This window comes from Apodemus sylvaticus, chromosome 1 (assembly GCF_947179515.1).
Source record: "Apodemus sylvaticus chromosome 1, mApoSyl1.1, whole genome shotgun sequence".
NCBI classification, from domain to species: domain Eukaryota; kingdom Metazoa; phylum Chordata; class Mammalia; order Rodentia; family Muridae; genus Apodemus; species Apodemus sylvaticus.
Window position 1 is genome coordinate 108,884,154 of NC_067472.1, and position 26,500 is coordinate 108,910,653.

Here is a 26,500-nt window from a genome sequence, read left to right on the forward strand (position 1 = left end):
AGCCCAACTCCTAGGAACCAAGAGTGATCATAAATACGTATTGTTTAAATTAAAATTCAGAGGTATTCAGTGTCTTGCCTAAGATCAATCACATAGTTTACTTTTACTGATGTTGATTGTCTGGTTGAGACAGCGTCCCACTATGTTGCCCTTGGCTAACCTGGAACTCACTATGTACATCATGCTGGCCTTGAGGTCTTTTATAAATATATGCCTACCTCTGTCTCCCTCGTGCTGGGGTTAAACGTTATGTACCACCACACTTAGCTCAATCACATAATGTATAACACACAGATCTATAACTTGAACCCAAGAGTATGTAACTCTGGGCCATTATATTTTCTTTAATATCACAGCCACTGATCTCCTAGCCAGCCTAGCCCCATTTTCCTTAACAAATCAAGTTACTATGCATTTGTACTCACCCTGTGTCTAAAGCTTTGATGGTCTGTATTCATCAAATCACCTGACCCTATACAAATTAGATTATTAAATACTTGCCATGTCCTTAGCCTTAGGCTAGGCACTGGGGCTGTATTGGTAAGTAAAAAAGAGATTTATAGGTGCTCTAGACAAAGAAAACTCAATAATTAAGTAGTGACATGTGTCAGTAAAAAATCATGTGTTAAAAGTTAGGATGGATTAAGAGTTAGCAGCTTGTAATGTCCAGCTTGGCAAAGATGCTCACTGGTAAAACAGTGGCATGAGTTTTGGGGGTAACCAGTCACTTTCTCACAGGACTTAAGGCTCATGGCCAAGGACATGGACCTATGGAGACAATAAACTCTAGAAAAGAACCTCCTCCTACTATGTTGCTAAGTGGATAAAATTGTCTTTTAAACATTAAGCTTTACACCCATAGGTAAGTACAGTGCTCAGAGTTTTTGCAGTGGACAGTGGTTAATACAGAGACTCAGAACTGGCTAAAGTATAGAGGACAAGTGTCTGTGGATTGCTCAGCTAACAGGACATGTATCTCACACTCAGGGACCATCATGGACCAGGACAGTGGCAAGTACAGGGTAGAGGGTAGACTGCTGAGAAATGCTGTCCTCTGGCTATGACAGGGCTCAGTACTTAGAAACTCAGAGCAACTGTGTTACCTGCAGAAGACCAAGACAGTGAACATTCCAACAGATGGAGGAGGGGCTGACGAGGCCACGCCCCCACCTGAGGCACTACTGGCAGCTGATGGTTGCTGGAAGGAAGAGTTAGATTTTTCTTCCTCTAGGAGTATAGCCTCTAGAAATATGAATATGAATATGAATATAAATAGGAAATTCTCAAATAATAAATAAAAAGTTACATTAAATTTTAAGAAGTGAGCAGCTCTAGGTCTGAAACTTTACAGCATCTAAAATGCTGTTATGACTAATTATAATGGTCAAAGAAAGTTCTTAAGAGAAAAACATGATCTGGAGAATAAATAAAATTATGTAGGTATGGAAGACTATTCAGAATAAAACATATGCAGGAGCCCAAGGTAGGAGGATGTCCAAACTGGCAGAAAGGTGACAAGTATGGTTGTGACAGAGCATCAGAGTCAGGAACAGTTATACTTGGTTTAGTAGGAGCAACAGGAGATTACTGACTAGTTTTAAGAAAGGGGTTAACATGGTCAGATTTACATTTTGATTTTTTTTTTTTGAGATAGGGTCTTATTTAGTCCAAGTTGGCTCCAAACTATGTAGATGAAGATAATCTTGAATTTCTCATCTTCTGAAGTGGTGGAATTACAGAATTGGGCTATCACACCCAGCTTTAGATTTCTATTTTCCAAAAGCTCATGCTAAAATGAGGACATATTGAGACTGTGAAGGAAAGAGCAGACACAGGAGGAACAGCTAGGAGGCCACCGAGAGGCGCAGGCAAAACCAGAAGAGATCTTAATCTAAATGGTAAAGCAGAAATGAAAATAAACAAATGGATCTGAGGTACATTTTGGAGTGTAAAATGTCAGAATCTAGTCATGATTTGCATTTCACTATGAAAGAGAAATTTCAGAGATGACTCAGCTGTGGAATTACCACAATCACAATGAAAGAAAATATTAAAAGTTCATGACCAGACACAATGACATCCTCCTTTAATCCCAGCACCAAGGAGGCTGAGGGAGCAGCAGAGGCAGGTGGATCTCTTTTGAGTTTCAGGCCAGCCTAGTCTACACACTGAGTTCCAGGCTAACCCTACTGAAATGAAGAAAGAACAAGAATAGATGCACTGTGAGTGGGGAGGGAGGGAAGAGAGAAGTCACGCACTTGGTTCTGGCTACTGCCTTTGACAAGCCTTTAGTATTACATAGTAGACAATGAGGCGGTAAGATGAGTCCAGAGCAGATGACATGGCTCAGGGGATTAAGGTGCTCACCCACCACTAAGGCTGATGGTCTGAGGTGATCTCGGAGTTCCACATAGGAAACTCTACTAATTTGCAATGGCATGCATGTGTGCCTTCCAATAAACAAATTAATGTAATAATAATGACAATAACAACAATAATAATAGATATGAGTCCAGAACTTTAAAGAAAAGCTGAGGGGGCTGGAGAGATGGCTCAGCGGTTAAGAGCACTGACTACTCTTCTGAAGGTCCTGAATTCAAATCCCAGCAACCACATGGTGGCTCACAACCATCCGTAATGAGATCTGAGGCCCTCTTCTGGAGTGTCTGAAGACAGCTACAGTGTACTTACATATAATAAATAAATCTTTAAAAAAAAAAAAAAGAAAGAAAAGCTGAATTTAAAGTGAATTCTGATTATGTTAGAAGAAATGATAAGCTATTGGGACATATGAAATCACCTGGCAAGAGCAAAGATGTTGGGTTAGACTTAAGGAAGTCCAACATCTGATAAACTTGGAGAAAAAAACTGCAGAGATGAATTAGAGTGACCAGTGGAGAGAGAGGCCACGAGGCCACAAGTCGAGGGACAGGAGGGCTGCAAGAACAAGAAGCTGCACACAGATCAAATCAAAAAGAGTTCTGGAAGTCCCTGGGCTTAGCGACATGAAGGTCACCACTGAGCGGAGCAGGAACTGCTGCAGTAGGTGGCAGAAGAGGCGACTGTCCAGGTAACACAAAAGGAGCAGACAATGTGGCTGATCTAAGAGTGAAAACAGCAGACAGGGAGGGCACACTCAGGAGGGAGAGTGGAGGCCAAGAAAGTCACATTTAGACCACTGCTATGAAGTGTTCCCAGTTCTTCACTTGCTACCCAGATGCTGAGTAGGGTGGCTCCCACTGGCTGGGCAACCCGAGTTAAGTCTTTACAGAGAAGGAAAGGCTCAAGCAGAGGATTTCCAGTCTAGAATGGAGTACAAGGAGAAATATACACTGAGGGGCAGAACAGAGAATACACTGTGCAGCTGTGGGGCAGGGACAGTAGAGCTAAATTATCTCTGGAAGTTTTCATTTGTAAATAGAGAAAACAAGTTTCTAGGCAAAATTGCTCTAAGATTTCAAGACAAGATGCCAGTCTGTAACAAATACTGTCTTATAACACTGTAGAAGAAAGCAGGAAACTTTCAGTCAGATACCTATCTATACCTAAGACAGGGATGTTTTGCTTACTTCTGGGTTATAGTATATCCTTCATTTTCTACAAGTAAGTAGCAAGATTTTGGACAACAAAATTTAGGTTTTTGACCTATTTTGAGGTAAACATATTTGTCTCAAAAAATAACTAATAATGTTACATATAAAACTATTTAATAAGTCTTTTATAAGTCTAAGTATATTTTTATATTATATCTCATCTTACAAGCAGAAAGAAAATAAAGAGAAAGTAAATTACAAGAATGAAATCAATTAGAAACAGAGTGAAGAATCAGAGAACCAATACAGGCAGAGAAGACAGATGAGGCTCCTGACAGGTTATCTCCTAAAAACTCTCCAATCCCTCCACTGCCTTCTCTCACTGTGTCTATATATAGCTAAGACAAAAGAACTCTAAGCCAACTGCTCTTCTGCCTGATCATGCCAGTGGTATTATCTATGCTCCAACAAGCACTCTTTCCCAGGAGTCTCCTAATCAATACTGAACTTGACATCAACCTGGTGCTGTCATCCAGCGTTCTAGGCTACTTCCTGAACCCAGTTATTCAAAGAAAATCAAAATCAAAATGAAACCCACTCACATTTGGATCTGCTAAACTAAGACCCCCCCTCCCGTGAGAAAAATGAGAAGTATGTTTATAGAACACTGGGCTCTGTGGGAAGACTGATGGATAGAATTTAAGAAAACATTTTTAAAGTTAATGAAATGAAACAAGTTGGGGAGGATCCGGATTCATGATGAACCATACTTAGAAACTTCTTACTGTGGGCTGAGGGCCATCTTCATTCTCCCTCATGTAGAAGGGCTTGAGCTCTGACGGGTAATTGATGACAAAGACTGGTATGTTGCCACAGTGCCTCACCAGGTACTTCTCATGTTCGGTTTGTAGATCAACACCCCACTGTAAGGAGAAATAAGGAGAGAGGGCTAAAGCACACACATGAAAACAACCTGTACCAGTTCCAAGGGCTCTCTGCCCTTGGGGCTCAGTGATGTGTGCAGCTGTCTGCCGAGGTCACACAGCTGACTAAACCAAAGGGGAATGCTTGCTAATAAGAACAGCAAAAGGCCTGGAAAGATGAAAGCTGAAATTAGTAGATAAACACTATTGTTTCTGTGTTCCATCTCAGGGAGGAGCAGGCAGCAGGCGTAGCACAGGCAAGAAAACAAAACACTTTCCAAAAGTGTTTTCATAAAACTGATGTAGAATTATGGTATTTTTATTAATATTGCCTAGAGCTTTTCCCTAGTTACTATTTCTAAGTCTCAGGAAATTAAATGATGGGCGATAGCACTTCTAATACTGAGCCTATCTATAGCAAGATGGCTTTTCTCAGTGAATTTCTATTTTAGTAAAAGTCAATTCATATGCAAGATGTTCTTTGATGACTATGTAGCAATACTGTTTAGTCTATTTATTCAGTAAATACTGGTGTGACTATTAAATTCCAGGTGGCATTTTAAGGTGGATATGGTAGTAAAAACAACAACAACAAAAAAAAAAACAAACAAGCAAATAAATTCCAAAATGGTATTATTCTTGACTTCATGAAACTTGATAGAAAATAATCGAAGTAGAAATTACACAAAGAATGAACTGACTTTAAAACCAGCAAGTGCTGCTGGCTGGTGGTGCACACCTACGATGCCAGCCACTGGGAGGTAGACGCGACCAGCACCATCCTTAGCATAGGAAGCTGAGGCCAGCTGGCTGCGGGAGAGCCGGCAAAGAAGTTCAAGTTAATGCTAAACTGTGGCAAGAGCATCTAAGAGCTTGAGATGGGGTACTGTGAAGGCCTGTTTAAAGGCACGTGCAGCACATCCTACTACCTTACTATTCCCACAGGTTTGGCAATAGCCTCTACCCCAAACACTTTAAACAACAAGTTTAAGCAAAATGGGGAATTAGGGAAAACTATTTTAGATTCATTCTCTTCCCCCCCCCCCCCACGAGTCAGGGTTTCTCTGTGTAGCCCTGGCTGTCCTGGAACTCACTCTGTAGACCAGGCTGGCCTCAAACTCAGAAATCCGCCTGCCTCTGCCTCCCAGAGTGCTGGAATTACAGGCGTGCACCACCACCGCCCGGCTTAGATTCATTTTCTTTAAGGGTAATTCTCCTACTTAAATATAGATTGACCTGCGTATAACGGTTATAGATAAACAAAAACTATAAAACTGCCCCTGATTTTATGAGGGTAGGTTAAAAAAAAATCACAATTCCCCAATCTAGGCAGTTTATTCGTATTACTGTTTTTTGTTTTTTGTTTTTTTTTCTGTTGAGGTCAGTATGACTTGGTTCTTAGTCTTAAATCCTCAGATGTTTGATTGGCCACAGAAAACACAGGGTCTCCTGAATGTTTGTGTGCTACAGACCAACAAGAGGCATCAGGTCTGCACCAAATGAGCATACGAATGATGAAAAAGCTGAATGGACACGCACGCCACTCACAGAGAAAGGAAACACTATCACACAGCAGTATTCTCCCATCATATCTCCATTTGGTGTCAATCAAAATATCTACTGGCAATTTAATTAAGAAAAAAAAAGCAACATACATCAGTTATATTATGTGTAATAAAGGGGAATGAAGAAAAAAAGGTAAAAAAAAATAAGAAAACATTATTCACCCAGGCAGTGATAGTACATGCCTTTAACCTCAGCATTCAGGAGGCAGAGGCAGGTGAATCTCTAAATTCGAGGCCAGCCTGGTCTTTTAGGATGGTCAGGGTTACAGAGAGAAACCCTGTGTCAGGGGTGGGGCGGGGGAGACAGCATTACTAGACTCTAGCTAGGGAAGCAGTTATGCTAACTGAAGACCATCACCTGTCCCCCAGCTCCCCTAAAGCCGGTCCTCCCCAAGCTCTACAAACTACTGCTGCAGCCACACCCACTCGCCAGTGGGTCACGCAGATCTTTCACTTCCAATTCATTACTTTATCCCATGCTGCAAAACTAGTAGGCACTCCCTGGGATCCCACAGGTCATTCCAGCCAGGAAAGTAGGGAGGCTGTGTATCTTCACCTCTCTCGGTTCCTCCAAATCTAATCCCCCATCCAGCCCCATCTCAGACTACTTGCAGTGGCCTCTCATTACTTCTCTGCCTCCATTGCTCGAGGACCAAGCAGATCCTGGTGGAGGGTCCTGCTTTCCCCTCTCCCGTGGACACCCTCAGCCCATTCCCAGATCATCCCCCATTCCTGTGTCAGCTCTCAAAACCTAGAAACACATTTTACCTGGAACCCTCAGTGGCCACACTTACCAGGATCCCTGAAGAACAAAACACCCATCCAACAAAGGTAAGACCAGATATCATCAGCAAGAATTGCATTTTTCCCAAACCCAGATGGCTATGTGCCAATGTAAAAGCACATCAATAACAACCAGAACACAGGCCTTTACTACAGCCCACAGCAGGTCCAGAGGATTTCAGCATAGCTGAGCCACAGGACAAAGACTTTATGAAAAAGATAGATAGTCTTAAAGAGGGAAGGAGGGAAAAATCCCTTAAAGAAATCTAACAACATACTAACAAGCAGCAGAAAGAAATAAAAACAGCTTAACACCTAAAAGTGGAAATAAAATCAATAAAGAAAACTCAAACTAAGGAAAATCTGGAAATGAAAAATTTAGGAATGCAACAGGAGCCTCACAGGCAAGCCTCCCCAATAAAAGAGGTGAGAGTCTCAGGCACTGAAGACATGAATATAAAGATGCTATAACTGAAACCAAATAATGGGGGAGGGCAGAGCCCCAACTGGCTATCTCTTGTCATTAAATGAAGCTTCTAGTACTGGGTTTAGGTTACATCTAATTGCATTGTGGGGCACAGGGCGGGGGGAGGGGGCTCGTGGGAATCATCAAATAACCCAGATTAGTGCCTAGACTACCAGTTGCTCTCTACAAACTGATGGCAAGGCCTGACTGCTAAAGACAACACTTACACAACTGCTGTATAGAAAGAACTTTCACCTCTAACTTCTGTCATATTTGGTATAGAAAGGTACTCTGCAAGCTACCAAAAACAAACAAATAAATATATAAATAAATACAAGCCCAACCATAAACTCTTGGATTGACAATGGTGTCCTGCCTGCAAGACATGCTAATTAAATGGTGGCACAAAGCTTGCTGGAGTTACCAACCAATATCTGATTTGACTGAAGGCCTACTCCACGAGCTGGAACCTATACCTGACAACTGTTTGGTGACCAACAACCTGAGACTAAAGAGCCCAGGGGTCTAGGGTAAAATATTACTAGTCTTAAACAAATAAAAAAGATAGCAATAAAATGACGCCTAATGACATTCTGTACTCAAAGGTCAGTGTCTTACCGAGCCGTCCTCAGAGTAGCCTCCCCTGCAGCAGACAGGAACAGACACACAGATTCACAGACAGACATTACACAGACGCCTTGGAACACTCTGCCCTAAATGTCATGTGTCCATCAAATCCCCGCCCTCAGGGCTCAGGGAACCTAGCAGAACTGGAGGTGGAAAGAGTGCAAGGACCAGAAAGGATGGAGGACGCTAAGAAAACAAGGCACTGATCTAAACCAAAATGGCCAAAGCTCACATGAACCTAGAGACTGAAGCAGTATGCACAAGGTCTACACTAGGGCCACAACGTATGAATTACGGCTTCTAATTTAGTGTTTTTATGGGAGTCCTAAGAGTGTGGATGGGCGGGTCTCTGCTTCTTGTGTCTTCTCTTCGACTCCTTTCCTTCTGCTTGTTTATTTTGTTCAGTTTCAATATATTAGTTCTTGTTTTTTCTTACTATGTTTCATTTAATTATTATCTCTTAGAAACCCATTTGTTTTATAATGAGACACAGAAAGGGTATGGAAGGGAAGGGAGGAACTGGAAAAAGTCGAGGAAGGGAAACCATAATCAGAATATTACAAGAAAAAAATTAGTTTCAGTAAGTTAAAAAGAAAAAATTACTATAGTAGTTGGTAGTTGGTGGAACCAAGTTGCAATTCCTAACTGAGAATATATTCTTGGTCTGTAGAAAAAAAGAGATCTGGACACCTCCTGCCGCCCGTATCACAGAGGTGCACTCACGCCCACCGCTTACTGCTGCTCCCAGGAATCTGTCTCACTGGATTTGTTGGATCAGAATCTGATCTGTTACAGTGATAATCACTCACTCATATTAGGCTTTCATTAGTTACTAGGTTTGTGTGCATCAGTTTAATATGTGCCCAAACACATTTAATCCTATAACTTCTTTGTCTATCAGCTTTCAACATTATTTACAATATACATGTGGAAACACTGAACTACTTGATTTCTACAGTAATAATCTATGATTATCATTTTTCCTTTTGAATTTTCACCTTGCTAAACTTGGTATACTCCTTTAAACCCTTTAATTATTTCTATTCCAAATGATAGAATTCTCTTCTAAAATTATTTTTATTACCACGCATGGTGGTGTACACCTTTAAGCCTAGATCTCTGTGAAATCCAGGCCAGCTTAATTTATGTAATGAGTTCCTGGTCAGCCAAGGCTCCACAATGAGTCTCATCTCAAAGTTATTCCCAACCATGTTCAACCAAAACACTAATTCTATGCACAGTTCCACAAATACTTCTCTCTCTCTCTCTCTCTCTCTCACACACACACACACACACACACACACACACACACACACGCACACTCACACATGCACACTCACACTACCTTGGGTGTAAAGGCGAAGTTCTGAGATGCTTGCTTTAAGATCTCAATTGCTTCCGTATAAGAAATGCTGGGAAAAAAAACAACACAAAATGGAGAAAGGTTAACACAGCAGAACAATTTTACACTAGGCCTATATAAACCAGAAAAAACATACCAATTCCAATATAATCTGTGAGGCCATGAGTGAGTACCAAGTAATGAAGAGTTCAGGCTGACCTAACCTCATGGAGACGAGATCTGATGAAGAGAAGTTCAATAGTCCCACTCCTGACGGGCATGCAATGGACACAAGAGGCATATCAGAAAGCAGAGCTTCAGCCAGGCGGTGGTGGCGCACGCCTGTAATCCCAGCACTCTGGGAGGGAGAGGCAGGTGGATTTCTGAGTTCGAGGCCAGCCTGGTCTACAGAGTGAGTTTTAGGACAGCCAGGGCTATACAGAGAAACCCTGTCTCAAAAAAACTAAAAATCCAAAAAAAAAAAAAAAAAAAAAAAAAAAGCAGAGCTTCACAATACCCATGCTGTGCCAATGTTCTACTGAAAGGTGTGAAATATTGAGGCTCAAAGAGCAAAAGGCCTTTCTAAAAGTTAACAGTTATTTATTCATCTAGCAAACATGTACGTTACAGCTATTAGATGCTAAGCATTACTCTAGGTACTGGAAATGATATAAACAAAATAAAGCTTCTGCCTTCTTGGAGCCAAGATGTGTGTATGTGAGGGCAGAGGGCATCTTTTTGGGGCCAGGATGTGTGTGTGGAGGTGTGGGGCAAATTAAACAAATAACAACAGTGATAGAGAACTATTCCACAGAAAAATATAGCAGGGCAGGTGTCGGCCATCTTAGAGGAGATGTTCAGGAAAAGTACTCTGAGTTGGTAACATCTGAAGAGAAAACTGCATCAGGGAAGGGAGGGGAGGGGAGGGGAGGGGAGGGGAGGGGAGGGGAGGGAAGGAACTGTATAAATAAATAGGAGTAATATACTAGACAAAGGAATGCCAAGTCCAGGGCCTTCTGTGAAGAACAGTCTGCCCCACTGAAGGAACTAAAGGCCAGGGTGAATGGAGCATACTGACCAAGGCAGAAATCTGGGGGAAGACAGTCAGATCATGAGCACTTCTTCAGGCCTTGGTAAAAGCCTTCGAAAAATATTTTAAGCATTCTAGGACTGACTGTTGAGGAAAACTAGCACTGGTTTTCTCACTAAGAGAACTTCTCATGCCAAATGTGAGAAAACTCCATTGCATGAGAATGTGCACCTAAAAGCTGAGGTAAGTCCAAGTGTTCAAGGCTAGTCAGAGTGACAAAGGGGGAAGATGGTTAGAGAGAAAAAGGAACGGAAGGTAGAAAGGGAGGGCGGGAAAATAAAAGCACATATTCTCCTGCCTTGTTCCACATCCAATGAAGTTAGTTCTCCTCACGTTTTTATTTTATGTTGTATTTATGACCATGTATGTGTATGTATACCACATGTGTGTTGGCGCCTATGGAGTACACTGGAAGGTATTAGAACCTCTGAACTGGAATTGTAGATGGTTGTGAGCCACTATGTGTGTACTGAGAATTGCACTGGGTCCTTTTGTAAGAACATTTTGTAAAAATTCACTGCTCTGAATTTCTGAGAAAATTTCCCAGCCCCTTCTCTTAATATTATATGCCCTGTTACCACTACCTCTGTACTCTTTTAGGAGATTATGAGTAAATATGTGAATATTTATAACACCTATTTTAGTCAACGTCAGAGCATATATCATATATACTTTTACTCAAGATTGTATGTTATTGATCATTGTATTGCAATGAAAACTTTGTTTCATTAGACAAGGTCTCATGTGGCCCTGGCTAGCTGAAGGTAACCCTGAACTCCTGATCTTTCTGCCTCTACTTCCTGAGCACTGGGATTACAAGCAAATGCCACCATATGCAGTTTTCTGTGATGCTGAGGACTGAACATGATAACGTTCTCCTGAGAGAAGCTCTACCAACTGAGCTACAGCCACTTGTTTTGAAACAGGGTTTCTCTGTGTAGCCCTGGCTGTCTTGGAACTCTGAGGGGCAGGCTGGCCTCGAACTGAGAGATCCGCCTGCTTCTGCCTCCCATGAGCTGGGATTAGAGGCGTGCGCCACCGCCCGGCAGGAACATCATTTTTTGAATTAAAACATAACATTCTAAGTATACTTATGTATATGTATTTAACTAATTACCCATTAATGGTATTTTAGATGTTTCCAATCTTTTGCTACTATAAATCACGACTAAACACCTCTCTAATGCATATGAGAAAATAGGATTATTAGATCAAAACCTAATTTTTATGTATTCTGAAGTATACTGCCAAAGTTAATGGCCTCCCTTTTACAAGATCTTAAAAATGTACATGTACCAGATGCATATGAACATGTTCATAGCAAAGAAACATTGCAACACAAACATAGCAAAGAAACATTGCAAGTTTCCTTGCAAACTATAAGAAAAGATACTGTGACAGTATTCTGGATGATTTAAAAAGAAAATCTATAAAGCCTGAACTTAATCTACCTAGTACAAACTTCTGCTCTGAATTCATACCTATACAAATGAACTAGAAAATATTTTTACAGTATAAACAAAGCCAGCTCCCAAAGCCATGTTTTGAGTGACAGACTTTGTTCTAGAGTGAACACTTTACTCAAATTACACTCTGTGCATTTCTAAGAAAGCAGCGGTGGTGGCTGGTTGTGGGAGTAATAATTTAAGAGTTGAGTATTGTGCAGAAGGGAATCTGAAGCTTCGGGAGAATATGAACAACTTGCCAGAGATCTCGAATGTAAAGTAAGAGGCAGTCTGCTGCCTCAGTCCCTGCTTTCAGTGGCTAAGATAGTGTCTAACGCTTACATTCTCATGCCTTCCACCCGAGAAAGAGTTATAGGCACTGTGTTCTTCTCACTCTACTACTTAGTAATGCTAATTGCTTCGACTTAAAACATGATTAACTTTTATAATGTGATAAGTACATTCAAAACTTAAGTATTTATACATAAAAAATAGTTTGTCTGCAGCTCTTTCCGAGACATTCTATTGTTCTAGTCCATTAATTACTTTGTATGATCTACCAGTTAAACTGAGAAATGTTAAGAAGCAGTAGTCTTTATACAGTTGTTATGTTTCATTATGAAGAAATAATGATTCAAAAGATTTCTTCTGGGGATAATGATCTCCATTTCCTCTCACCCCCACTCCCTCCTAATTAAAGCATGGCTCTCAAGTTCAGATTACAGCTCTGACACTGGATATCCTTAATGGGCTTCTAAAAGTCTAAGTATGTTTCTTGATACGCATAAAGGATATTTCTTTGCCTTTCCAGAAACTGTTTCCAAAGTGTTTGAGGTAAAAAAGGAAACATGTTGTGATCTACTTAGTTTACTTTGGGGGTCTAATCATGATATTTGACATACTCACTATGATAGTTGGGATGAGATATAAGCACTCTAGAGGTGATATGGTAGATGGCTATGGGTTATATGCAAGTAGTATGCCATTTTATAGAGGGCCTTAACCATGCAAATTTTAGTATAGCTGGGGTTCTGGGAGCCAATCTCCAAGGATGCTAAGGGATTACCATATAAGGTATAAATTTTAGTAATACAAAGCACAATTTCTATATTCTATTATCTTGCTATAATTCATTTACTCAATGGCACATGGGCTATCAACTACGAGCTAAGTGTAAGAACAATAAAAATTAGAAAATGGGTCTTGCCTCAATCTGGTATGATAAACACAGAGATATATTAACAAAAATTATAAATCAATGTGATACAGTAGTCAAGTATGAGCAAAATCCAAAAAAAAATATAATATTTACTTACATTAGGAAGTTGTTTTTTAGCATATGTTCTAGTCTGCCCTTGACAAGACAAAAATAGAACAGAGTTTAAATGTAATTACATTCACTATATATAATTAATATATTAAAGAGCTATGAATTTGGCTGTATCCACATGCTTATTACCTTCTGGCCAGAAGCTATGAACTGGTGACACAGCTCAACATCTTCAGGACAGTGTGAGAGGACCGTCTTGGTGGTGGCCTTGAAGAGCTCCTCCATGACCTAAGAGGAATGAGACCATTGAATGAGCAGCTGCTTACACAAAAGCCTCCAAGGCTCCAGGGCCTGAAGGACTTCCCTCCAGCTTCCAGCAACTAAAAACTCACTGAGCTTGGTAATCTCTGAATGTACTACAGTGACTCCGATCAATATTGGTATTGAAATGAGTTGTCAAATGACAAACTCACTTGCAAAATTAAGGCAATCATAATACCTCATTCACAGAACTGTTGTGAGAGTTATAATCCTGTGTTAGCTTAGCTCTTGGTTCAGAGAATTATGCATGATATTAGATTTTGTGAAGAGGGAACTTTTTGTGAAGTGATTGGATCAGTGAATGGTAAATGAATGGAAACTTGAAAATTTGAGAAGCAAAACATGCATCTAAACAATAATTGTATATATCTTTGTTTGTTAAAATATAAAATATAAATTAGTATATGAGAATTAATTCTATCAAGCATATCCCAGTAAGACTCAGGGATGACATGTTTTCCTCAGAAGAAAGCAATAACTAGAATGGATAATATTTCTGAAGTATTTTATTTGTCTAATAACTTATCTTTTGAGACAGGCTCTCAGCAGCCTTGGATGGTATGAAACTCACTGTGTAGATCAGGCTGCTCTCAAACTCACATAGAAGACTGGGATTATTAATGGTGCCACCACACATAGCTAAGAGTTTGAGTTTCTAAGTTACCAATAGCATGGACAGTAACAACAACTAATTTGGGGGATAGGAAAACAAGAATAATCTAAAAAATGAAATAATAAAGAAAAGTTGAAGGGAATAGATAAAACCAAGCCAAAGTATTCAAAGGGCTTTGTAGTCTACAGGAGAGGAGACTGTAGTGTCAGGAAAATGTTAGTGATTCCCCCAAAACAGAGGGGACCGATCTGATGCAACTCACAGCAGGGTCTTTATTCTAATCGAGCTAGCTCAACCCCACCCCCAACACACCACTATCACACAGGATGGTTTTGGTGGTGGAGGAGCCCTGAATGTCTATCGGGGCAAGACTTTATATATAAATGCTGGTATTGTTGGGGATTAGCTTAGAGACTGGAGTTAGGCTTGGGTTTTGTTGGGGGGCAATTTGGAAACTGATGCTAGGTACCAGCCTGTTTAGCTGAGTTCAAACTTAGGTCGTGTTCTCTAAACTGGACTCTGAAAAGACTTTCATCTCAAGACAGTTAACTACTAGTGCAATATAAAATGTAAACCACTGATATGCATAGGTCTGGGAGCTTGGTGTAGCTGGGAGAGCGCTTGCTTAGCTCCCTGACATTGTACAAGATGGACAGCTTAGCAGTGGTAGTTACAGGCACACCAATAACCCTAGCACTGGACAGGTAAAGACAGGGTCAGGAGTTCAAGATCATTCCAGGATATATGAGATCCTGTTTCAAAATATACAGAATGATTGCATTCTAAAAAAAAGAAAAGAAAAGTAGACCAATCCAGTAGAGAGGGAGTAGAGTCAGGGGACTTGAAAATAGAGGAATAATCAATCAGTGGTTAAAGGCCCTCCACATCCAGGTCCAGCCCCTATCACCTTCCAACACAGCAGTGAGACAGACAAAGACAAGTACCTGAGTGATGTCCCTCAATTACAGAGCAAAGCCACCATAAGAGGAGAGAAAAGGCAGCTGGACTGCGTGGTCCTTCTGGACTATGGAAGAACAAGTCTTTGACCACCTGGGTTGTTCACTGCTGTCTTGCGAGTAAAAAATGTAATTTGAAGATGGAAATCCCTGCCCTCCATCCCAAACTCTGACTTTCAGACTAAGTCCTATAAACACATCTGCTAAAACCAGGAACTACGATGAGGGGTATGTTTATAAAAATTACTAAATTAATCTTTAATAATTAATTACTTATAATTCATGAAGAAAGGTTATATATATGTATGTACAGAGTCAAAACTTAAATGCACTGGGAGAAAAGAAGCACGAGGCTACTTTTTTATCTCTTCAGAAAAAAGATTTATATTTTGAGTCATTCGACAATATATGCTTGAGTACCACTAGTAGAGTGAGTTAAGTAGCAAACGTGCCACCCAAACTTAAGTATTCCTTTTTAATATTGAGTTTTATGGTTACAGTTAACTGAGTGGCTGTGTCAGCACACGTGTGCTGCAGTCTGTGGTAGAGGTCAGAGGACGACTTTCACAAGCTGCTTCTCTATTTCCTCTGAGGCTTCCGGGGCTTGAACTCCGTCAGGACTACATGGCCAAGTGCTTTGTCCATTCGGAGCCATCTTGCTGGAGCTGAGACCTCATTCTTACCCAATCTCAGTGTTTAGCTGTTACTGGCTGCATGAGTCAGCACCAAGAATCACAAAACCAGTCAGAGGTCTTGTGCAATTATGAAGGAAACTGCCCAAATGCGTGTTCTTCTTTTTATTTTTATTTTGTTTTACTTTTTTATTATGAGACAGGGTCTTTAAGATTTATTTTTTATGGCAATTCTTGTTTTGTATTTTTGAATCATCCTCATTTGTTAGCTTAGACTAGCCTGGATCTTATAATCCTTTTGCCTCTGCCTCTCAAGTCAAGGAATATAGATTTGTGTTACCATATCCTAATCTAAATTGGCAACTTAATGTTCACCATAGCTAAAACCCTTTCTCTGTGAATGATATTGCTAAGAGAGTGAAAAGACAAACTTCCAACACTGGGAGAAATATTTGCAAATTATGTATCTAAAAAAAGGATTTGAAAGTGAAGAAATCTCAGTGTTCACCAACAAAGAGCCAGGTGTGGAGGCGCACGTCTTCCCAACATTCAGGGGGTGGAGGGACAGAACATCTGAGTCCAAGGCCTTCCAGGGCTACACAGCCATGCCATCTCAAAAAACCAAAACAATCAAAGCTCAACAAGAAAACAAACAACTTGACCAAGACTAGAAATTGATGGCTACTAAGCAGATGAAAAGATGTTTAACACAGAAAGCCTCAAGGTACATTGGGGAAACACAAAATAAAACTACAGCATGATACTTGGTGCGTAGCTAATAGAATCGCACATATTCATTCAGTGCATATTGAACTGTCTGTCTCTTTCACAGACTTACGGATACAAGCACATCCTTGACTATAGCACTGAGTAGACAGAATGGTCTTTGCATATTGCTTGCAGGAATGTAACAGTGCAGTTACCCTGTAAACCAGACAGATTCCTGGAAAAAACCTAAACATCAACCTTAGATCTCACCACTTCACTCCTTGGACCTCACCCAAGAGAGATGAAGACCATGTTCTCACAGAACCTGCACTCGAAGGTTTATAGAAACTCTTTTCATTGCTTTCCAAGACTGACTAATGCATAAATAATCATGTCACACAGTTAATTATAAGATGTGACTAACGTAACTATCCTTCAGTAAGAATGGTAAATGAGGGTGGTGCACCTGTGTCAGGGAACTACCCAGACAACAGGAGAATCTGATATATAGTACACTAAGTGGCAGAAGACAGTCAGATATGCACACACTAATGTTCACATGACAGTTTGCAAAGGGCAAATTACTCAAGAGTGACAGGGAAGATGAGCAGTTGACAGTGGGCGGAGTTAGAACGCAAGGCAGCAACAAGTCAGAGCTATTTTGTATGAGCAAAATTGTTCTATATTTTGACTGCAGTCATAGTACCAGGTGGATATATGCTCTAAAACTTACAGTTTGCATGAATGTGATACTAATAAAACAGACATAAATCAAAGCTGTCATAGAAAACCACTGTGCATTTCTCAGAGTGTCAGAGGAGTTGCCTCCTCATCCGAAACCACTAGATACACAATGGCTCATCTCTCTTCGCTCATCTGACCTTGTTTATTACTCCCACACTTATTTTGAAATATATATATGAAATAATACCAGCAAGAGTATCTTAGGGTGGTGATACTCTGGATAAAATGACTGCTGTCATGGTTCACTTTATTCATGGACATTTATCATTAGTGCTTAAAAAATCCATCAGTTAAAATATCTATAAACAACTCAAACAATGGAGAAAGAATGAATGAGAGAAAACAGAACAGAGTAATGATATGTTCAAATATGTTTTAAATTTTATTACATTTTTAAAATGATTTATTTTTTTATTTTATATGTATCAGTGTCTTGCTTGTACGTATGACTGTACACATGTGCATGCCTGGTGCCTGTGGAAACCAAAAGGCATCAGATCCCCTAGAACTGCAGTTAAAGATGGCTGTGAGCTGCTGCATCGTATGAAAACTGGAACTGCATTCAGTTTGCATTTACCACAGTGGTATTCACTTAACCATTTCTCAATGTTCTTATGAAAAAAAAAAACTTGAGGAAATGAAAGTATTTTGCAATCTTATCACATGTCTAACAATTTACATATTAACCTTCATAACTTTTCCGTTTGGTGTTTATGTTGAGGCAATAGAAAGGAGGTAGAGGCAGATACAGGGAGGTCTGAGAGTGTTTCCTTTCCTTACAGTGCTCTCAGTATCTAAGAAAAATAACACTGGGTGGTGGGCTCAAATCAAGCTAGCTAAGGAATGCATACCATCCTTTAAGAATCAGAGTTTGACTCCGTACAGTCAGCAACAGGGTGATTCCAGAGGCATTACTAGCATTTTGAATTAATTCCTCAGGGGAGGAAAATGCATTTTGTGAGTGATAAGGAAGGCCCTGAAAACCATCTTTGTCTTTAGCCATTACATCTTAGCAGTAATTGCTCTGCCCAGCACTGCCTGCTCCTTGAAAGGATAAGCAGAACTGTCCCATGAGCGATACTGACTTACAGAAGCAGTGGAAGGCATTACGACGCATGGCCAAGTACGTGAGCTGGCAATGTTAGTTGCTGACGGATTCTTCAGGAACTGCCAGCCCAAAGGCACTGCCTTACTCAAGGCTGTGTTTCTTTAAGGCTAGCTGACCACGTCAAATAACTGGGTGATAGGGGAAAGCCCAAAAGTCCACTCTCCTGTACACAGAAGGGAAAGGTATTTCTAGCTCCTGTCTTCCTCACAGAAAAGGTAGCCATCTCTGTTGAAGTAACAAAGTTCAACTTTGCCCTTTGATCCTTTCCTTACAGGTAGTGTTCTCAAGAGCATTCCCGGAAGTTCCTCAGAAAATTGGAAATAGATCAACCTGAAGACCCAGCTATACCACTCCTGGGCATATACCCAAAAGATGCCCCACCATGCCAGAGGGCGTTCCACCATGTTCAAAGCTGTCTTATTTGTGATAGCCAGAAGCGGGAAACAACCCAGATGTCCCACAATGGAAGAATGGATAAAAAAATAATGTGGTTCATTTACACAACGGAATACTATTCAGCTATTAAAAAAAAAAAAGAACGAGGACATCTTGAGTTTTGTAGGCAAATGGATGTCATCCTGAGAGAGGTAACTCGGACCCAAAAAATATGCATGGTATGTACTCATTAAGAAGCAGATATTACACACACACACACACACACACACACACAAACACACACTACAGAATACCCAGGATTAGTCCACAGAATTGAAGAAGGTTAACAGAGCCGAAGGGCCCAAGTGAGGATTCCTCAATCCTACTTCATAGGGTAAAGAAAGCAATCCTGGTAGGCAGAGAGAGGGAGAGATCTGGGTATCAGAGGTGGCAGGAAGGGGGAAAGAGGAACATGATCAGGTATTGGGGGGCTGGGGGGGTGGAGGGGAGTAGGGTTGAAGCCCTGAGGACCAGCAGAAAGAATGGAAACAGGCAACCTCAGGAGATAAGAGGTGGGGGGACCCTCTAGAATATACCAGAGACCTGGGAGGACTCTCAAAGGGAGGGCCTTAGATGAAATGCCCTTCAGTGGGGAGAGGGAACTTGTAGAATCCACCTCCAGTAGAAAGTCAGGGCATCAAGTGGAAGGATGGGGTTGCCATTCCACAGTCAAAAGGTCTGACTCAGAATTGTTCCTGTCTAAAAGAACTGCAGGGACAAAAATGGAGATGAGCCTGAGGGAAAGGAAGTTCCGTGACTGGCACAAATGGGGATCCAGCTCAAGGAGAGGCTCCAAGGCCTGACACTAATACTGATGCTATGGTGAGCTTACAGACAGGAGCCTAGTATGACTGTCCTCTGAGAGGCACAACAAACAGCTGAAAGAGTCAGATACAGATACTCACACCCAACCAATGGACACAAGTCTGAGCCCCCACCCCCACCCCCGTGGTTGAATTAGGAAAAAGTTGGAAAAAGCTGAGGAAGAGGGCGACCCCACAGGAAGACCAGCAGTCTTAACTAACCTAGATTCCTCCCACCCCAGGGTCTCTTAAGAAACTGAGCCACCAACCAGGCAGCATACACTATTTGATAAGAGGCCCCCCAACACATATACATATATATATATATATATATATATATATAGCGGAGGACTGCTTAGTCTGACCTCAGTGAGAAAAGATACACCTAACCCTGGATAGACCTGAGGCCCCAGGGAGTGGGGAGGATCTAGTGGGGTAGATGAGGCGTGGGAACATCCTCTTGGATACAGGGTAGGAGGAATGGGATGAGAGGATGAGGAACTGTAGGAGGGTGGACTAGGAGGGGCATAACAAATGGACTTTAAAAAAAGATATGATACAACAACAACATTTGCCAGCAGGGGTTGGAGAGAGATCTCAGCAGGTGAGACCTCTTGCCTGGGTTTAATTCTTGGTACTCACAAGGTAGCTTACAACTGTCTGCACCCTATTCTGACTTCTGCAGGTAAAACTCTCATACATATAAAATAAAATAAAATAAAATGAAATGAAATGAAATAATTTTAAACAAAAACCTGGGGTGGAGAGACGGCTCAGCTGTTATTTACTGAAGATGCAAGCTCAGGTCCAGCACGTGACGGGATTACAGCTGCTGTAACTCAAGCTCCAAGGGGATCCTCGACCTCTGGCCTGGTTGGGTACTTATTCTCATTCTTTCTTAACTCTGCCTGTCTGTCTGTCTGTCTGTCTGTCTGCCTGCCTGTCTCTGTCTCTTACTGTGACTTAAAAAAAGAAAAGAAAGGAACTCTGGTGGCAATAAATCTGTTACAGAGTTTAAGAGAAAAGGACAGGGTCATAAGGTCATGGCTCTTCCCTACCTTAGTGGCTATGGTGTAAAATGCCAGTTTACTGGGTGAGTAGGAGTTTAAGACATACAATGAGTAGAAAGTAAAGCTAACAATTCATTATTTTTTATTATGTTAAATAAAATTGAACATTATAAATCCAAACTAAGAGACTATCCAAATATTACTGATAGAGAATTTAAAATAGTAACAGTTAATTATGTCTGAGTAATTAGTATCAGACACACACACACACACACACACACACACACACACACACACGCCTGATCTCAACTGCTCTGTGAAGTAGGAATTTTTAAGGTGTATTAATTAAGTGGATTCCTATTTCCTCCACCCCATGAATCTCTATAATGCAGAAGCACTACAATGTCAGAGATTCCTGAAAATGACAAACTGTATACCTACCTGCATGAGCTCCTGAAGGCTTTCCACAAATGAAATCTCTGCTTCAACCATATAAAATTCAGCCAGGTGTCTCCGGCTCTGGGAATTCTCAGCTCGGAATGTCGGGCCAAAGGTAAATACTTGGGTAAAAGCTCTGCAATTCAAGAATTAAGAAACAAAAACAGAATACACATGATTCATTGTAAGTTTTTAAAATACCCTCAGCTCTTAAGAAAAAAATGTTTTGCATCTATGCTGAGCCCACAAACACATACATACTCTCTGCTCTATTTTTCTAATGGGGGATAATAATAGTTTCATTAAAAATGTTACATTTATAGAAACCATTTTATCCCAGAGGAATCTGTAACTGCCTTATAAACTCTATGGTTTCTAAATATAGAAATATAACCACTCCTGGGTGCACTCTACTGCAGCGGCCTTATACAGCAGGCAGTATAGCAGGCAGATTGCTACATTTCGAAGCAATGAAGAATAAAGTAAAGGAAAATCAGCACAACCCAAGAAAGAGAACTGAGCTAATAACAATGAAAACTAGAATTTTATGTGGTTTGCTCAACTTATTTTTAAACACAAGATGTCATTACCATGTAACACCCTCAGTAGATATAGATTATGAAGCTCAAATCTCAGTACCAGGCATATCATGTCTATGAGGAGCTGATCAAGGCGGCCTAAGAGGCCCCCAAAGTTGTGCTCTTGCTTGTCTGCCATAGTTAGTTTATAAAGCCCTACTAACGAAGACATAGCACACCTCAGTTACACTGACATAGAAATCAAGCTGGGACTGAGTTGAAAACTTCCTGGTAACTAGTTTTCATAGTACTGGAAGGTGATATGCAAGTCACTTTGGGAAAAAAGACATTAATGGTCTTACCCAGCACAGGATGTGACAGACCAATGGCACAGTGGTATGAAGGTTATTGGGGTAACCAACTGCTTTCTGATAGGCTCTCAGACCTGCTCTACAGGAATCAATTCATGCCTTATACTGTAAATCTGGCCAAAAGACCATGGATTGGAAGGTTATAGGCCTTAAGGGGAAACTATCATTCTTGTTTTGCTTAAAAAAAAAAAAAAACATGTTATTAAATTACTTCCTAAGTATGTTTATAGCCATTGATTAGTGGGGTATGGGGTATTCTCAATCTTGTCCAAAGAAGCCTTGTCCTGCTCTGGGCTGTAAACACAGAGACTTATAACTAGTCAAAGTACTCACAAGAAGTAACTGTTGGGTGCTCATTCTGAAAAGGGACATCCATATCAACCCTAACCACAAGGCTCAGAGACGATCAAAGATGTGGCACTAAGAATTTAAGAGGCAGATGATAGAAAGGAATGCTGTAAAATGCTGTCTTCTGGACACGACATGAGCATTGCACTCATGGATTCACTGCAGCTCTGATCAAGACCAGCAACACACACACAGACACACACACAGACACACACACACAGACACAGACACACACAGACACACACACACACACAGACACACACACACACACAGACACACACACACAGACACACACACACACAAGAGAGAGAGAGAGACAGAGACATGGACAGACATGAAGGAGGGGGATATTCTGGGGATATTCCTCAAAAGGGTGACATGAGAGTTGGATATGTGCAAAATACACTGTATGTACATATGGAGTTGTTAAAGAACAAATAAAAGATAATAGAAAATAGTAACAATTCATCTATTTAAGGTCTGCTTAAATTCTTTACAACCACTTGAATCTTTTAGGTGACATAAAACTTGGGGTTTGGGAAGATTTTTGAAAAACTATCTACCTTCTCAATTTCAAAAAAGAACACAACTCAACTATTTAAATGTAGTAGTATTTAAATGTAGTAGTGCCCTAGTTTTTAAATTCCTCCTAGAGGTAGATGCGGCAGCTTTGTTCTTCAATAATGGATAGTCTCCCTCATATTCAATCAAGGCAATAACTGATACTAGAGAAGTATAAAAATTTTAAATGAGCATTTCTTGAGAATTTAATTTTAAATTTTGTTTTTATAACAACAAAAGGTTTAATGTTCCCTTTTCTTTGGTCTTGAACTTACTTTTGTCATGATCAGTACACACAGTTTAGAAAGTATTGGAATTAAAAAATATATGCCAATTTTTTCCCAAAAGATATTTGGGGTAAGTTAAAAAGTGAAATAATTGTAATAGAAATCAGCAAACCCCTCCCCAGGGGCCTTTACAGTTGGTTAGAAGCTTAGGAATTTACATTTTGATTCTGCAGTCCCTCTCCTGAGACCTGAAAATCAGTAAATTTGTGAGAACATCATCATTTAATGGAAAAGTAAATAATAAAAGTGTAACAGTATTTTTCTAGTTACATCTCTCCCATGATTAGGCTCCTGACCCATCTACCAGAATGTTTCTCAACAGGCCAAGTCTACCCTGTGCAAGCTGACAACCCATGTTTTTCACAAGTCTCCCCAGCTCTGCTAATCTGCTACTCACTAAGGCAGATTTCACTCCTCACTCCCATCCCTTGATGCCACTATCATTTTGATTACAAATTTTACTGGTTTACACTTTGCAAAAACGCTCTCAAGTATAGTGACTCTATCTCCCCAGTAGTTGTTACTGTAAACCTTTCCTTGCCTTGGAAATAATAAGTCTTCTTTTGTTTGGTTGCTCTTGTTTGAGACAGGTCCTATTATTCAGTCCAAGCTGGCACTGAACTCTCAAAATTCCACACACAGCCTCCAAAGTGATGAGATCAGAGGTATACATCAAGCATGCCCAACAGATATGGTGTTTGCTTCCTGTCTTCCTCTGATTCCAAATTACTACAAGTTCTTAAAGTTAAATCTGATTATACTAGTAAAATTTAAAAATCTTCAATGACTCTCCTCCAAAAAAGGAAACTTTCCTATTCATTCCCCATGGAGCTTTTCTCTACAGCTCTCTGAAGATTTTCTTCTTACCTACATGTCCCTGAGCTGTACAAATACAAATACAAATTTCCACCCAACCTTTAAAATTTGCCCTAAATATCTTTCATTTTTGAAATGTTATCACCCCTCCCCCAACTTATTTCCCTCCTATATAGTACTACAACACTTTATCTACATATTATTATATAAAATGTCTCACTTTCATATGTAATTACATGGTGTTTTTGTATTTTTTTTGTAATTATGTTTTTAAATATCCTCCCTCTCACAGTGAACTACGAAATTTTCCAGAACAGGAATCATGTTTTATTCATGTCTGCATCTCCAGTGCCTAGTTAAAACAGGTGCTCCCACTGATGAATGAGCACTAATGATGATGCCAGGCTTCCTCGGCATCAGCTGGGAGGGCACACATCCTTATCAGCAGCACACAAAGAGCAAAGCGCTCAGAGACTTATTCAGGCTGCTACTTAGTACCTAAAATGGATACTGAAATAGGTATCTAAAATGGGTCAAATAATTTTGGTCTGTTCCAAGCACCAATGCAAATGGTAAAAGCTGAGTTTCCAGTTTAGGGTTATGCTCTCTGAGATTAGCTGCCAATAGTATCCACTTTTTAAAAATGGTAATTCTGGCATTGTCACACAAGGATACATTGTATAAACAAAAATGTTAACATTCAAGTGTATCTTATTGAAATCTTCCATAAATACACAGGCAGTGAAGCTGAAATTTACTTTGGAAGCTTTGAAATATAAGCAAAGGTTTGTTACTTAAAAGATATTTGCTATTGGTGTAAAAGAATTGGTGTTAAAGAATTCTGGTTAAAACAGTTCAAATCACAAGGGAAACTGCCTCTTACTGGCAATTCTATGTAGAATACTATGGAATGGGTAGCAATTGTTGTTTATTTATTGATTTGAGGCAAAGGTTTATATATCCTAGGCTGGCCTCAAATTTCTTAAGTAGTTGAGGCTTGTTGTAGATAAGGTATTTTGCAATAATTTTGTTTCTGGATCTAAAGAATTCATTTTAATATAATCCATGTTTTCCTCCTTTTTTCTGCCTTCCACAGCCATGAAACCATTTGCAGCAAGGCTTAAAAATTGCTTCTTAGCTTTTTGGCTATATCAAGTGTAGCAAAGTGTATACCAACCAACATTTAAAATAAAACCAAAGAACAAGGACAGTTTCTAAAATAAGTCACAAAACCAGGTGAAAGGCCTGCATACTGTGAGAGGAGAGCAGCAGAAAACACTCAGCACTAAAAACCGTTTTCGTGCCAAATTCTGGGAAGATGAGAGCCATATAAGGGAAGTCCTGGGCTTGGAGTAGATGTTTAAGATAACAAAAGAACATCCAATACACATCAATCAAGATGCCTACAAAAACAGCTTTTAGGGGTGGGGGGAGTGAAATTACAAAGGTGGCTCTTCAGAGGTCCCTTTCTCTCGCATGTGGAGTTTTCTGAAACCCTCAAGTTGCTATAGATTAACATAAAATGGTCCCTGAATGTAGGACCGTTTATTCTTTCTGAAGAACTAGGTTTCGCAGTTAGAAAGAATACAGGAGTTTTTTTGCTCTTCAGCTGGAGAACTGAATCTGCATGAGACCAATCAGCATCCTTTCTAATGCCCCAGCCTCCATGTCACCCTCTACATCAGCTCAGTGCAGGCACACTGACAGGGAGTGAAACACAGGCAGCTTTACAGTGGCCCTAAAACAGGCACTGTCAACAAAAGGGATCAAAGGGGAGGGGAAGGACACTTCATACTCAAAGGAAAACTCCAAGAGGAAGTCTCAATTCTGAACATTGATGCTCCAAATGCACGGGCACCCATGTACATAAAAGAAACTCTACTAAAACTCAAAACACACACTGAACCTCACACATTAATAGTGAGAAACTTCAACACCCCACTCTCACCAATAGACAGGTCATTGAAACAGAAATTAAACAGAGACACACTGAAACTAACAGAAGTTATGAACCAAATGGATTTACCAGATATCTCCAGAACATTTTACCCCAAAACAAGAGACTACACGTTCTTCTGAGCACCTCATGGAACCTTCTCCAAAACTGATCATATAACTGGACACAAAACAAGCCTCAACAGATACAAGAAGATTGAAATGATCACATGCATTCTATCAGAGCACCATGGACTAAGGCTGGACTTCAATAACAATAACAACAGAACACCCACATACTCATGGAAACTGAACAACTCTCTACTCAATGATAACTTGGTCAGGGAAGAAATAAAGAAAGAAGTTAAAGACTTCCAAGAATTCAGTGAAAATGAAGACAGAGCATACCCAAATTTATGGGACACAATGAAAGCAGTGTTAAGAGGACAATTCATAGCACACAGTGCCATCATAAAGAAACTGGAGAGATCCCATACTAGCCACTTAACAGCACACTGGAGAGCTCTAGAACAGAAAGACGCAAACTCACTCAAGAGTAGTAGACGGCAGGAAATAATTAAACTCAGGGCTGAAATCAACCAATGAGAAACAAAGAAAATGATACAAAAAAAATTTAACAAAACCACAGCTGGTTCTTTGGGAAAAATCAACAAGATAGATAAACCCTTAGCCAAACTAACTAAAGGGCACAAGAGAGTTCCCAAATTAACAAAATCAGAAATGAAAAGGGAGACATAAAAGCAGAAACTGAGGAAATTAAAAATAAAATCATCAGATATTACTACAAAAGCCTATAATCAACAAAACTGGAAAGTCTACATGAAGTGGATG

The 26,500-nt window shown here is 40.2% G+C and overlaps 1 protein-coding gene and 1 long non-coding RNA gene across 5 annotated transcripts in view; one reads left to right on the top strand and one right to left on the bottom strand.

Annotated features, from left to right (window-relative positions):
* Window positions 1-18,724, top strand: part of LOC127665898 (uncharacterized) — a 56,119-nt gene extending 37,395 nt beyond the window's left edge. The window contains exon 3 of the long non-coding RNA XR_007973520.1: window positions 18,401-18,724. This is a non-coding gene — a long non-coding RNA (uncharacterized LOC127665898). The remainder of the gene's footprint in view (window positions 1-18,400) is intronic.
* Nars2 (asparaginyl-tRNA synthetase 2, mitochondrial) overlaps window positions 1-26,500 on the bottom strand; it is a 113,653-nt gene that overhangs the window by 24,879 nt on the left and 62,274 nt on the right. For 3 of the 4 annotated variants that reach the window (XM_052158492.1, XM_052158485.1, XM_052158509.1), the window contains 5 exons: window positions 20,816-20,948; window positions 13,234-13,332; window positions 13,091-13,128; window positions 9,243-9,309; window positions 4,319-4,456 (listed from right to left, as the gene is read on the bottom strand). In XM_052158492.1, coding sequence (XP_052014452.1) covers window positions 4,319-4,456; window positions 9,243-9,309; window positions 13,091-13,128; window positions 13,234-13,332; window positions 20,816-20,948 — 475 coding nt within the window. Of the gene's footprint in view, window positions 1-4,303; window positions 4,457-9,242; window positions 9,310-13,090; window positions 13,129-13,233; window positions 13,333-20,815; window positions 20,949-26,500 lie in introns of all 4 variants that reach the window. The other variant, XM_052158501.1, reaches the window with a different exon arrangement.